Genomic DNA, 12703 nt, shown 5'->3' with positions numbered 1-12703 from the left:
CTTGCCGGGCATTCCGGGCAACTGGGAATTTTTCAGTCACTTGAGCAAAGCGAGAGCGAGAGAGCGAACACACTACGACACACGGTTTTTGCTTGAAAATACACTTATCAATGACTTATTTTTACACTTTTCACAACGGACCAATGTTTGGAGATGAATTCACTTTACACCACTGTCAAGATTAAAATCTGAAAAGACAAAATCGAAAATATTGTTTAGTTGATTGGTAAAAAATGAGCTAGAAGGAAAATTAAATACGCCTACAGTTATGCAATCTTCACAACAAATCTGATTTAATTATAATGAATCATATAAAAAATGCAACATTTGCTTATTTTTTCACCATTACTTCAGGTAACTATTTCTTAAAATTGAAAGCTTACAATAATTTCTTTTCCATGTATTTTTTATGCATTTATGTTTACTTTCACTTCAGTTTGCTTACAGCTCCTTGTAATCGTTAATTTTAATACAACAACAAAACCGAAAACTCCCGAAACAACTAACCATCCTGTTTCCCGTACCCAAATGATAATGATTTCCTGCTGTTGCACGTTTCTTTTTGTTTCTTTTTTATTTTATTTAACGCCTTGATGGTCCATTTGGTGTTCAGCCGTCGCCGTGTGCTCGTGTGTAACAAATACAGGACGTGCTGAACCTTACTTTATTTGCACCTTTGCCACGCATTCGTTCGCTCGTCATGAAAGGTAAGCACAAAGCGAAAATGAAGGCAACAAGTAGCTACCGCGCGCTAATTTCCAGCAAACGAGAAACACTGGCTGATAAACGTCTACCGTTCCGAATGCGCAACGGAAACACGTAGAAAAGGTGGAAAGGTTAAACTTCCTTTCAGGAGAGTTGAAACGTTACGAGCGAAAGTGGACACTGTTGGTATTTGTTGTCGCGTTTGTACGTAACATGTTTGTACACAAAAAAAAACCCGGGACAGGAATGATTTTGTTCAGTAAAGCGTCGAACTTTAAATGGAGGCGCCTGGTACTTTTGGAGAAAAAAACAACAAAGCAACTGACTGTGATTGAAGGGCTTTAATAAAGAAACAGATTACGACAGATAAAATTGTAAACTTTAATTTTTGTTGTTGCTTGTTTTAATACTATAAATAAATACTATAAAAATATAAATTCTATAAATACTATAAAAATACAAAAAAATGAAATGGAGACGCCTAGTCTTCTACACTGATTGTAGAAGACTAGGCGCCTCCATTTTCAACTTTTATCAATTATTACATTTCAAGTTTATTTGAATAAAATAAATAAAAAATTAGCAACAATTCATCTCGACAAGAAACACTATTGCCATATAAAGAAAATAAAAAAACTCACGACGAACAACGATTAACAATAGCAATCATAAAAGGAAAAGTTAACATCGAAACCATTCAACAACTCACCTCCCTTAGCAAAAGATCCCCCAAAACCGAACCATGGAGTCACATTGTTTGCCTTTATTGGAAAATGTAATCTTCTACATTCTAGCATCAACTTGCTTACGAACTTTACCCAGCGGCAGCGGAAGTAAAGTCGCTTGAAGTTTTCAATAAATTATGCCAATTTCAATGAACGACTTACCCTTTGCCATGCATACGAAACAGCTCGCAATGTTTGCGCTCCTTTTTTTTATCGCCCCGAAAACCATCCACCTTCGCAACTTCTTTGTCTATCCGGGGTTCTTTTTTTTCTTTGTGCTTCTTAATTCTCTACTTTTGTCTGCACTGTAACACGGTGCGGGAGGTAGTAGCCCAGCCACGAAAAAAAAGCGTCAGAATAAAAGCATCCGCGTAATTGAAGGAACAGCAGTAGAAGAACAAGCAGCAACGAAAAAAAATGTGTACACACACAAGTTCACTCAACTTCGCGCGCTACGTGCGATATGCGAAAGCGTAGTTGATAAGAGGAACACAAAGTGGGAGAGGTGGGAGAAAAAAGTCATCCTTCAGCAGAAGCACGCGGCACCAAATTAGGGCAAACCCTTCGGGATGGTCCTTCGCTTCATCATTCATGCCCGGGCAAAGAAGCGCTTGATTGGTGTGAGCCGCTTCCCGGTGGCCGTGTGCGGTACAGAATCACCGACCATCGTGGTTCGTCTCGAATTTATTTATTTTATTCTATCCACCGTTTTGCTACCGACCGAACACTGTACGCCCGAAATTCTGAATAACGCTTTTGTTGCGGCAATTGAATAGCTGTTGCCGGCTGCTGCCAGATTCTTGATGAGGTTCCTTTCGTTTTTGTGCTAAGGTGGAAAGCCTTTCAAGCGACTTTCCCCCGGGTGAGGGGGGGGGGCTGCTTTTGGGAGTTCTTTTCACTTGTGGGATTTTACAATGCAACCAGTAAAATGAGAAAATCAAACCATACACAAACATCAGAGGGCCCATTTTCTATCGGGGGTTGGAATTTACTGTGCCTAAACCGGTGAGTTAAATTTGTTCCCATACAATCTTTGCCACATGGTCGTTTTTTTGTGTCGATTTATCTATTTTAGTAAGCATACAGCTGATTTTCTCATTTCTAAAAGGATAATGGATTTTTTTTTTAAATCGAACAAGGTCAACAGATCAATGCTATTAAATTTGTGTTTTCCTTTAAAACCTCCCTGTCCTTTTTGGGGATAAGAAAAGCACCACTATCACAACCGTACCCTAGAACGCAGATCGTTTTTCATCGTGTGAAACGGTACCGCACAACACTGCCGCAATACTTGCTGTGCGTTTTATGCGTTATATTGTACCACATTTCTGTTTCACTGCTGCGAACCATATAAATATATGCAGCAAAACGCCGTAGCCTGCAAAGAAAATCATCCACTCACCGCTACACAACCTACCTATCAACCAAAAACTACCCACACGAACGACTTGCGAACGTTAAATAAATAAACAGCAGAGCCCGCACAGCATTGCTGCTTCCTGGTCACGGCACCAGCCATGCATACCCACATTTCATCAAATATGCATATCATTTCCAGCGGAGCGCACACAAAACTTATCACGCATCCTTCCACACCATATCGTGGGGGGGGGGGGGTTGTAACAATGGGTAAACGTGAGACGAAAAAGCTCCATCTCTTAGACTAGCAAGACGTAGATTTGTTTATGTGTTTGTGTGTGTGCGCGAGCGAGAAATGAGAAGAAAGTCAAGCCAACAAAAAAAAGGTTACCTTTAAAATGAAACCATCACAGAGTGCGAAAAGTGTTCCATTCCTGGTAAACCTCCCCTCAAGCCCCTTCCTTTTCCCCTCCTATTCATCCGCACTTCCTCCCCACCCCTCTCACCTAATACTGTAAGCAAAACGTTTGGGGACGGACGCACTTAAGACGTTGTAAATTTTAATAAAAACCCATTTGTCTAGCAAAACACGCACCCCCCGGGTACGGTTTAGGTGGGCAAAAGGTTTGCATTTTATTTTCCCCGCCCCCCCCCCCCCCATCCTCCCTTAGTAAGGTGTGCTCAAACCATTTTCACCGCTCAAAAGCTTTACGTTATGGTTACGCGGTACAGTTTTGTTTGCTTATTTTACTACAGCGAAGATTTTCAACCTGAAACTTTCCGGGCTGGTTTCGATTCGCAGCAAACCAGGGAAAACTAACGCTTAGCAGAGAGACAGATAGCAAAAGCTTGAAGTCTGTGGAAGGTTGTTTATTTTTTTTTTCTCTTTTTTGCCTTTCTTTCGTCGCATCTTTGTTTTTTGTTTTTCGCTTATGAATGACACACTGCAGCAAAAACAGCTGCTTCTATCCGATTCCTGCCCGTGATATACCCGGTGGGAACGATATTTTATCTTTTGACCTGCTTTCCATTTGCCATTTTGCCGGAGGTTTTTCAGCCTTTGTGAATGCAGCGCGGTGTGGTATGATCTATTTTTAAAAACATTTTAGAACTGAGTTTTTATTTTCTTCCTCTAGTAAAAGTATGTTGTGTAAAGGTGTATCATTCAGTATCAAGACCATAAAGGTAGTCATACAAATTGCCTTTGCATGTGACATTAGCCATAATTATTTTTACAATCTCAGAACGCTCTCAAAAGAACGGAGAATAAATTGTTTGCTTTAAAGCAAAACCAACCATACTTGAGAATCAAGAACATCATGCTGGAGGCAAAACGATTAAACGATTGCACTTGTATCAAAACGTTTCTTTTCTTACCCAAAAAGGAACACACACACAGTCGCTCTTCAAGATCAATAGAACCTCATTAATGGTAACATTCCTTTCGGTGCTTGAGAAGAAGCGTAGAGAAGCAAAACAATCAATGATTTTCTCTCCCTCCTATTTCTTCCAATCCTATTTAAACGTCCCGACCGGATAGATTTTCGCAATAGACGAGCGAAATTCGATTTGCGTGGGTATGAATTCGAAATCAGACTACCTTTGAGGGGGGGGGGGGGGGGTAGGTTGTGAAACAAAGAAACGCGGTTTTTGGGACACCATTTTCTTTCGTCGGGCCCAGAAAACCTTCGTCCGTCCCAGCCAGTGTTCTCCAGCAGTGCGTTCTTACCGCACCCCACCCCGTCGTACGGCCACAAAACCATTAATTAATGTAATTGATGATAATCCGAAACCGAAATCCAGAAGAAACTGGGTCCCAAAAACCCACGCATTAGTGAGAGCTCACTCACTCGGTTTCTCGTTAGTGTGGCGTTCTACTGCTTTACCCGTACACGTACATCCAACCCGGACGGACACTTTTCTTCCAACCTTCATGGATCAATCTTTCCTCTCCTTCCCCCCTCCCCCTCCCATTCCCCGCTAAGGAAGGGAGCATCAGGCTAATCAGCCCCAAAAATTTACTCTCGAGCTTTACCTCTTTCTTTTTATGCGGAAAAGCAACAAAGACACTCAATACACAGTGGCATCGGATGGATGGATGGAGTGCAAGAATTGGGTACAACGAACCAATTCTTGACGGTTGCTGCTCAATCTATCAAACCAGTTGGTTGTTGCGTGGCTTCTACCAAGCAAGCTAAAAACATTAGACCGATGCCTGGTCCAAATGGGGGGGGGGAAATACTGTCACCAAATGGGTCACGCTTGCTGGCAACACTGTGCACAATCAATCAAACGGATGCGACCGAAACCACTCACGGTGTGAAGTGATCTGTAGAAAACAGGAACTTGATGTAATTGGCAACCCAGTTCCATTTTTTTTTGCAGCAATTTTTAGTTTATAAACATATATAACGCACAGTAACGTACAGGTGTGGTTACGCCTAAAAGTATGCAACGCGAATTACAAATCGAGCTTTTTTTCATTATTTACTTATTTCCCTCTAGAACGTCACAAAACACTCAACGCTAGTGCGCCTTTTCGATCCATAAAGCACGCTAAAGAATGTTTAAAATGGCGATAACGATATCGAAAAGAAAATATTTCAACCACTGCTCACACAGCGAAGGTATGTACCGAAATGAATTAAATGAAAAACGCAAGCAAAAGAAAAGCAAAAAAAGGTTCATGAATCACCCACTTCTATGCATGCCCATTACGATCGAAAAGAGCCTTTCCTTCTATTCCCTGATATCTTTTCCCTTGGCAACAACAATAAAAAAAACACCAGCAGCCTTTAATCCCAGTCGCATCGCAACAACCACTAATGAAAAAAAAACGAAAGCCTTAGTACCGTTCTGCTGTCTTCCCTATGCTTTTCTGTGCACAGAAAAAAAACGTCATCTCAAAGGTTGTAGTGGTCTGGTGCTACGCTCACCACACCTGAATTGAACGGTGAATCCTGCTCGATTCGATGGATAATCGCATGTTCAAAAAGGCATGCGCTTCATTGCACAACCACACACACAGACACACAAACAAACGCAAAACCCCTTAGTTACTGGCGGCAAAGACGGAATGGAATGGAAATTATCCCATCGAGAAGAGAAATTTATAATACGAATGAAACGGAAAGCGATCCACAGCGTACAACACCCCTTTTTCTCCCGCCCCTCCCCTCCTTTGTTCCCTGTGATGTGAAGGTGTTTCTGGTGCAGGCTGCTGCTGCTAGGGGAAGCGAGCAGACAAGCAACCGGTGTGATGGTTCGCTACGGTTGAAGGCATAAACTTCATCACCGTATATTTGCAAGCGACTTCAAAGCGAAACGAAACACCGAAAAGAACAAACGGAATGAATAAAAAGGAACGTGATGCGATCGACTGTGCTCCCTGCTCCCAGGTGGCTGGATCGAAGCGCACCGGCAAACTGTCTCTCGTTCGCTCGCATCCACTGCTGATTACTTAACGCTTTTTTCCCCCCTTGCTGTTCGTCCCCGCGGGGGGAGGGGGGGAGCGGTCGAGATAGTGCAGGGAAGGTGCGTGTGAGAGAAAAATATATATAAAAAACACAAAGAAGAGCAAAAGAATCCCCTAGCGCACCGAGGTTCAACCTTACCCGATCTCATGCTGGCTGGATAAAATGCTGTTTGTAAAAGCAGTAGATGGTGTGATTGCATTGTGAGGGGGAAAAGGTAACACAGACAGGTAGGAAGAAAGGGGGGAGAAGTGGAAAAGGGCAGGAAGAAAACACAGCCCAAGTGCCGGACAAATGGGAATGGATAAATAAATTATGTTTTCATTTTCCTCGTTTGACAAATGGCACAGCGTAGCAGCAGCAGTAGAAGAAGAAGTCAATGGAGGCAACAACAACAAAAACAAAGCGGGAGGGGAGAAAAGACGGGAAGAGGTGAAGAGATGATAGTAAAGGTTTTTTTTTTTGTTGTTGCTTACAAGTACCAGTTACAGCTCTGATCAACGGTGCACCATTTACCACCCCATGGAACATTCCAGCAAACAGTGGCGATGTTTGAAATCTTTCATAATCCTGGTCACGGCACCAGCGAATAAATTTCTCGTTCCAGGTGTGAGAAGCAGTAGTATTTGATTCCTTTTTTCTTTCGCCATTCTCTACATCTTTCTCTCTATATTCATTCCACTTTTGCGAGTGTTTTCGAGTCATCGAGTTCAATAGTAATTTTTGTTTTTTTTTATTCTCCACTACAGGATGCTCACATACGGGGCACACCGTGGTCCTATTGTCTATTCTACATTTTCCAATGCTTGAAGGCTTCAAGCAGTTATTGAGTGTTTGCTGGGGCGAGTGTTATATTGAAATATTTCAGCACTTTCGCTTTACCGTCAGGTTTAACCGGGTATACTCGAAAGGAATTCCTGAAAGTGGTTCATGAGATATCCCACACATCCTCCAGGGGTTTAATCTTGCTGCACTGCACATTGATGATCTCATACTTTCAGCACCGTGAAGCTGAAATGGAATGATTGCATTGATACGCGTCTCGCCGGATGTTGAAACACTTTTGTGAAACAATTTGAAATGCAACGTTCGCAGCATGAAATTCTGGTCACATTTTAGCTAGAGCTTTCCTTTTGTATTGCCCGAGATTATCCACTCAAAAGTTCTTCTCAAATAAATTAGTCAAAATGCACAACAAACCACCACGCAACTGGCACTGCATTCCACCTCTTCTTGGGAATGCAACCCCCCCCCCCTCCCTCCCTCCTTATTCCAAAGCATCACACAACGCCAGTGCGTCCAGAATTGAAACGTACTCCCGGAATGTGCACACGAATAGATATATGTACCGAAAAACCTTACCGCATCCTTTCGCAGCGTGGCCAATGCTGCTGCACAATTCATACCATCCGTTTTTCCTTGTGCGACATTCCGAACCCGGCACACGCCCGACAAACCCGGCATGTGTGGCTGTGTGTGTTTCTGTTGCGCTGTTGCGGTTTGCTTCAATAAATTGTACCCGGCGACATTTATCAACCCAATGCAGGTTTCGCTACAGCAGCAAAAGCCATTTTCCATCTCCTTTTGGACGACATTTTCATTCCGATACCCGGGGGGGAGGGGGGGGGGGTTTGTTTTCCCACCCCGGGGCGCGGATTTCGTTGTGCTATCTGCATAGAGAAGCAACTGTAACTGGAAGATTTGCTTCGCCCGAATGGCACGAAATGAGAGCAGCACGAAAGAAACCAATGATAGGCGAACCACTTTTCTTCGAAACCACGCCAAGATGGCGAAGAAGGGGAGGTGGGGGGAGGGCAAAAATTGGATGAATGCGGAAGATACATTTGATCCTTGAGCAACTTACTTTAATGTATTGTTTGTTGAACTTTAATGGCTATAAAGCGAGATCTAGTTTTTGTTTTGTTTTTTTCTTTCTTGCTTTTAATTTAATTCTAAGCTTTAATTTTATGCTTTTCACAATTTATCGCTCGGCAAATTTCGAATTAACTGTAACGACCGGTATGCCTTGAGGAGTCTTCGCAGAAAAATGAATTTTCTAATTTAAGCGTACCGTCCTTATTCATGCGTTAGACCTACACACCCGTACTACATACACCAACTTCATTCTTCACGATTTTCCCCCGTTGCAAATTTTCCACAAGCATCGTTTCTTAACCTTATGGGTTTTAAAGCAATTTAATGCAAAGAAAGGCAACCAACCAACACAAAAAAACCCCAAATGTCCCACATACAAAACGCTTCCCACCCATAACTCTTTTGTCGGTTGCTGTGATTTTACCCCCCCTCCTACCTACCCCTCCTCCCACCCTCCCCCTTCCTCACCCATTTTCCTTTACCCCTAAAGAGGAAAATGAGTGGTTTTTCACGCGAGCGATAAGAGAAAAGGGGTGTAAAATTTATTATCTCACCCCTTGCGAAGGGGTGACATTCATACGAAATGGTTGATGGAATGAGGGTGGGTGGGAAAATGCTGCTGGTACAACAACCAAAAAAAAAGTGCTAGTGGAAATCCCGAATCTCATTACGTGATGCGAGCGGGAAATATGTAGCCCTTACCTTACACCCCTCCTTTCGCTTTTCCGCTTCCACCTTGACGTCTGATCATCCACATGTTACTTTATTATTATTACCAAGGTGAGGGGGAAGGGGGATGGGGGGTGGTTTTCTCAGACTTGAGAAAATGGAGACATTTCCTTTCCGTTTTTTTTAAATCACGATTAAAGACGCTTTTGCTTCAGTTTTCTTATAAAACATCACACAGTTTTGTCGAGCTAGTTGCCTGTTCGTTCTCTCCCTCTCTCTCTCTCTCGCTCTTTCTTTCTCATTTCTCATACTTCCTGATGTTGCTGATTCCACCCTTATTTAATTTCGTGCAAGCTCAACTTAATTTGTATTGTGTGTGTGCTTTTTCTTTTTGCTTTTCAGCCTACGTTTCCTTTATAAGCGTCCTAAGTACCGAACACTGGAGGCAATTATAAGAAACTGAAGATGGAAATTGTGTCACTAGGTTTGTGCTCCGACTAGGTTTGCGTCTGGTGCTTCACAAGTGGATATTCACAAGGCAAATGTTCACATTTTGCTTCAGCTTGTTTTTTTTTTGCTTTCTCTTAATGAAAGCTTTTCACTTGAAGCGGGGACAAGATGGAGCAGAGGAACCACCAAAACCGGGTCGACAGGAAAGTCTAGCGCCCATGGCGACCGCTTGCGTAAGAGCTGAGCTTGAAATGTTAATATCGCTCTGACGGAGCTAGCTACTTTCCTTACGCTTTTCCAGCACAACGCACCTACCGCCGGGCGAGCACCACCGGAAATGCTATTACAAATGAAAATTTAATCCCGATTTAATGAAACGTGTGCGGCCGCTCTGTTCGATAGGCAGCGCTACAGCGTTACAGCAAAAAGCCGTTACATATCAGCCCTTTTCCGAAAGCCACCATCCAAAACACTGATCCAAACACAACAAATGACACCAATTTCGCCCTCCGTCTCCGTGCGGCAGATAATACACGACGCTGTTCATGGGTGTCCGGAGACGATGCGAGAAGATGGTTAAAAGGAAAAATTAGTCCAGCAAGCTATTTTGGGGAGGGGCTAAAAACATCTCGACAAGCATATTTCATTACTTTAGGAGTGAGCGGATGAAAACGCTAAAAAACAAGCTTACCGATGTGTGAATGATCCATTGTTAATCATACGGAAATAAATGTACAGTACATGAATTTGAACAGCATTTAAAAGGGGAAAGGAAAAAAATGGCAAGCCATGTAAAGGAGCATCCAGAATAATCCTACTTGAAATATCGACTGAACATTTTTTTATGAGAAAAGTTAATCGATGTAATATTCTCTGTAGAACGATTAACTTAATATGTAACTTAATCTTTAAGTTGACAGCCATTTCTGGCTTACTAGACTTATTTGTAGTAGTGATGGGTAAATCTTCAATTTTCCCGGAGTCGGAGTAATCCGACTCCGAGACATTCCGGAGTACCTCCGGAGTAATAACTCCGGAATAAACTATGGAGTTACTCCGGAATAAACTTCGGAGTTACTCCGGAATAACTCCGAAGTAATTAATCCGGAGTTTACCCCGGAGTTACTCCGGAGAAATTACTCCAGAGATACTCCTGAGGAACTCCGGAGTAACTCTGAAGTTTACTCCGGAGTTTTTACTCCAGATTCAACTCCGGAGTGCCCTGCTGATTTAACTTCGGATTCAAAACCGAAATCGAAATTGATGTCGATTCGGTATTATATCTAGGAGTAATAACTCCAGAGTAAACTTCGGAGTAACTCCGGAGTTACTCCGGTGTTAAATTCGGATTAATCCAGAGTAATCAGTGCGGAGTATATCCCGGTTTTTATACGTCGGAGTTGGAGTGGATTCATGAATCCACTCCGGAGTTCCCATCACTAATTTGTACTTCACGTAGAATCATAGTCCTCTTGCTACGGGGGACGGTCGGGATGGGATTTGAACCCCAGACCTGTCGTGTGGAAACGGCGCCGTTTACCACCCCAATGGCCGCCCTAGTGTTGTACAAAAAACTACATTATTTTTTTTTAATTTCATACAAAATTCATAAATTTTTAAAAATATAAGAGACCGTGTAGTGTGTGTTACAGTACGTAACAAAAAAAATAGTCACGCTTATAATATGAAAAAAATAAATATTCTTCTTAACATTAATTATTAATTAAACACTATGCATTAAAAAATATCATTCAAAAAAATTTATGAACTTTTTTTTCTATAAAGGAAGAAACTCAAGAAAGAGAGAGAGAGAGAGAGATAAAATCGATTAAAATGATGAAAATAAGCTAATAAATGTACTAAATTGTTTTCTGTTTACGATGTTTGCTTAGGTCAAAGGCGGAGCTGTCTTTTAAGCACATTGAAGCTGTCAAGCAAACGCTTTAGTAGCATCAACACCCTCCCGCCCCCTCCCCCTGGTTCCGTTCCATGCAAAAGGCTGGACAGTGCTTATATTTCATTCCATCAGCAGCATTTCGGGTAACATTCGCCCCCTTTTTAAGAAGCGACCGTTTTCCAAACGATCTTCAAACATCACACCAGCCGGATTGTCAACGGAACGAAATGGGGATATTAGCAACCGAAAGCAACAGAGTTTCCGTACCCATTTCTGTTCTTCGGGGTTTCTTTTTTCATTCCAACATACAAGAACAAGAGCAAAAACAAAACAAAAATGCTCCAGGCTCTGTTCAGTTTAGTGTCCAATAGTCGTCACATGCTTGTCACTTGGGTTTAGTTTCCTCTGCGTGTTTCTACCACTCCCCGGTTTCGGTATCCATAGAGAAGCGCCTCACCGTGCAGTAATTTAATTCACCAAACAACACCAAAGCCCCCCGAGACAAACATCATCCACCCGTTCTAATGCTTCCTACGCTCTTTCCTGTATTTTTTATTTCTATTTCTTTCCGATCTTAGCATGGCCGGATCCAATCAGCTCGAAAAACAAAGCCCAATTGCTCACTCAAAAAAAAAAAGAAATGGTGAAAACACAAAACCGAAACTACGAAACAAGAGCATAATAAAAGCGAACAGCGAAACAAACGAAAAACACACACACACACATACTCATGGAGAACAACTTTCTAAACTAAGATGAGAAAAAAAGCACCACCCCCTCCGGGTGACCCTTAAAACAGGCGACCTTTTAAGAATTCGTTTCCGAAAAGCAAGCTTACAAATAAAACTAAATAAAAAAACACACATACCCCCAAAACCGAAGCACCAATGAAAAACTAAAGCTTCGACGTGTCCGAAAATCAGCCGACAGGGTCGATGGGAAATAGAAACCGAGTATTCTTTTACATCGGTTCCTGACACCGTAACCCCAGCAGAGCAGCGGATCTCTAACGGCGACATTTTCAAGGGCCATCAAGACCCCGCCCTTCCTTCCTCCTTGGGTTGTAAGCAGCACACAACCATCCAAACACACAAAGCTAAGACAAGAGTATGGACACACAAAAAAGTGTGGAGCAAAAAAAAAAGTTGATTCAAATAACTGCCAACCTTAACTGTTCGGGACTAACACCCTTCAAACCGGGTTTGGTTACGTTCTACCCCGTCACTCACCGTTACGAAATGGTGTCGGAGGCTTCAGTCGTCCTTCGTAACGCAGGCAGAGCCGTTACCAGAGGAAAGCCGTCAGGTTCGATATTTACGCCATCTTCTACTGGCTCTGGCGGGCCAAAAATGGGAATTCTCCCAAGAAAAATAAAAGTAAGAAACACTCGTCCAAATGGTGATTCTGAATTCGGTTCAACACCCTTTCAACCACCCCGCCTCCCCCTCCCCCCCTCCCTTTTTAGATATTACAAGCTTCCTTTTCCTTTTTGTCGATTGTAGTTTTGTGACCCACTTCCCACCTCCATAAACCGTACCACCACCCGATCA

At 42.5% G+C, this 12703-nt stretch overlaps 1 protein-coding gene across 1 annotated transcript in view; it reads right to left on the bottom strand.

Moving 5' to 3' along the window:
* Positions 1-77: 77 nt before the first annotated feature.
* The window catches only part of LOC125763160 (uncharacterized), a 109570-nt gene continuing 96944 nt past the window's right edge, over positions 78-12703 (bottom strand). Inside the window, exon 4 of the mRNA XM_049426010.1 lies at positions 78-188. Within this exon, the coding sequence (XP_049281967.1) occupies positions 182-188 (7 nt within the window). The 3' untranslated portion in view covers positions 78-181. The remainder of the gene's footprint in view (positions 189-12703) is intronic.

Source organism: Anopheles funestus, chromosome X (assembly GCF_943734845.2).
Source record: "Anopheles funestus chromosome X, idAnoFuneDA-416_04, whole genome shotgun sequence".
Classification (NCBI taxonomy): domain Eukaryota; kingdom Metazoa; phylum Arthropoda; class Insecta; order Diptera; family Culicidae; genus Anopheles; species Anopheles funestus.
Note: the sequence above shows the minus strand (reverse complement) of the source record. Positions and strands in the feature narration are given on the sequence as shown.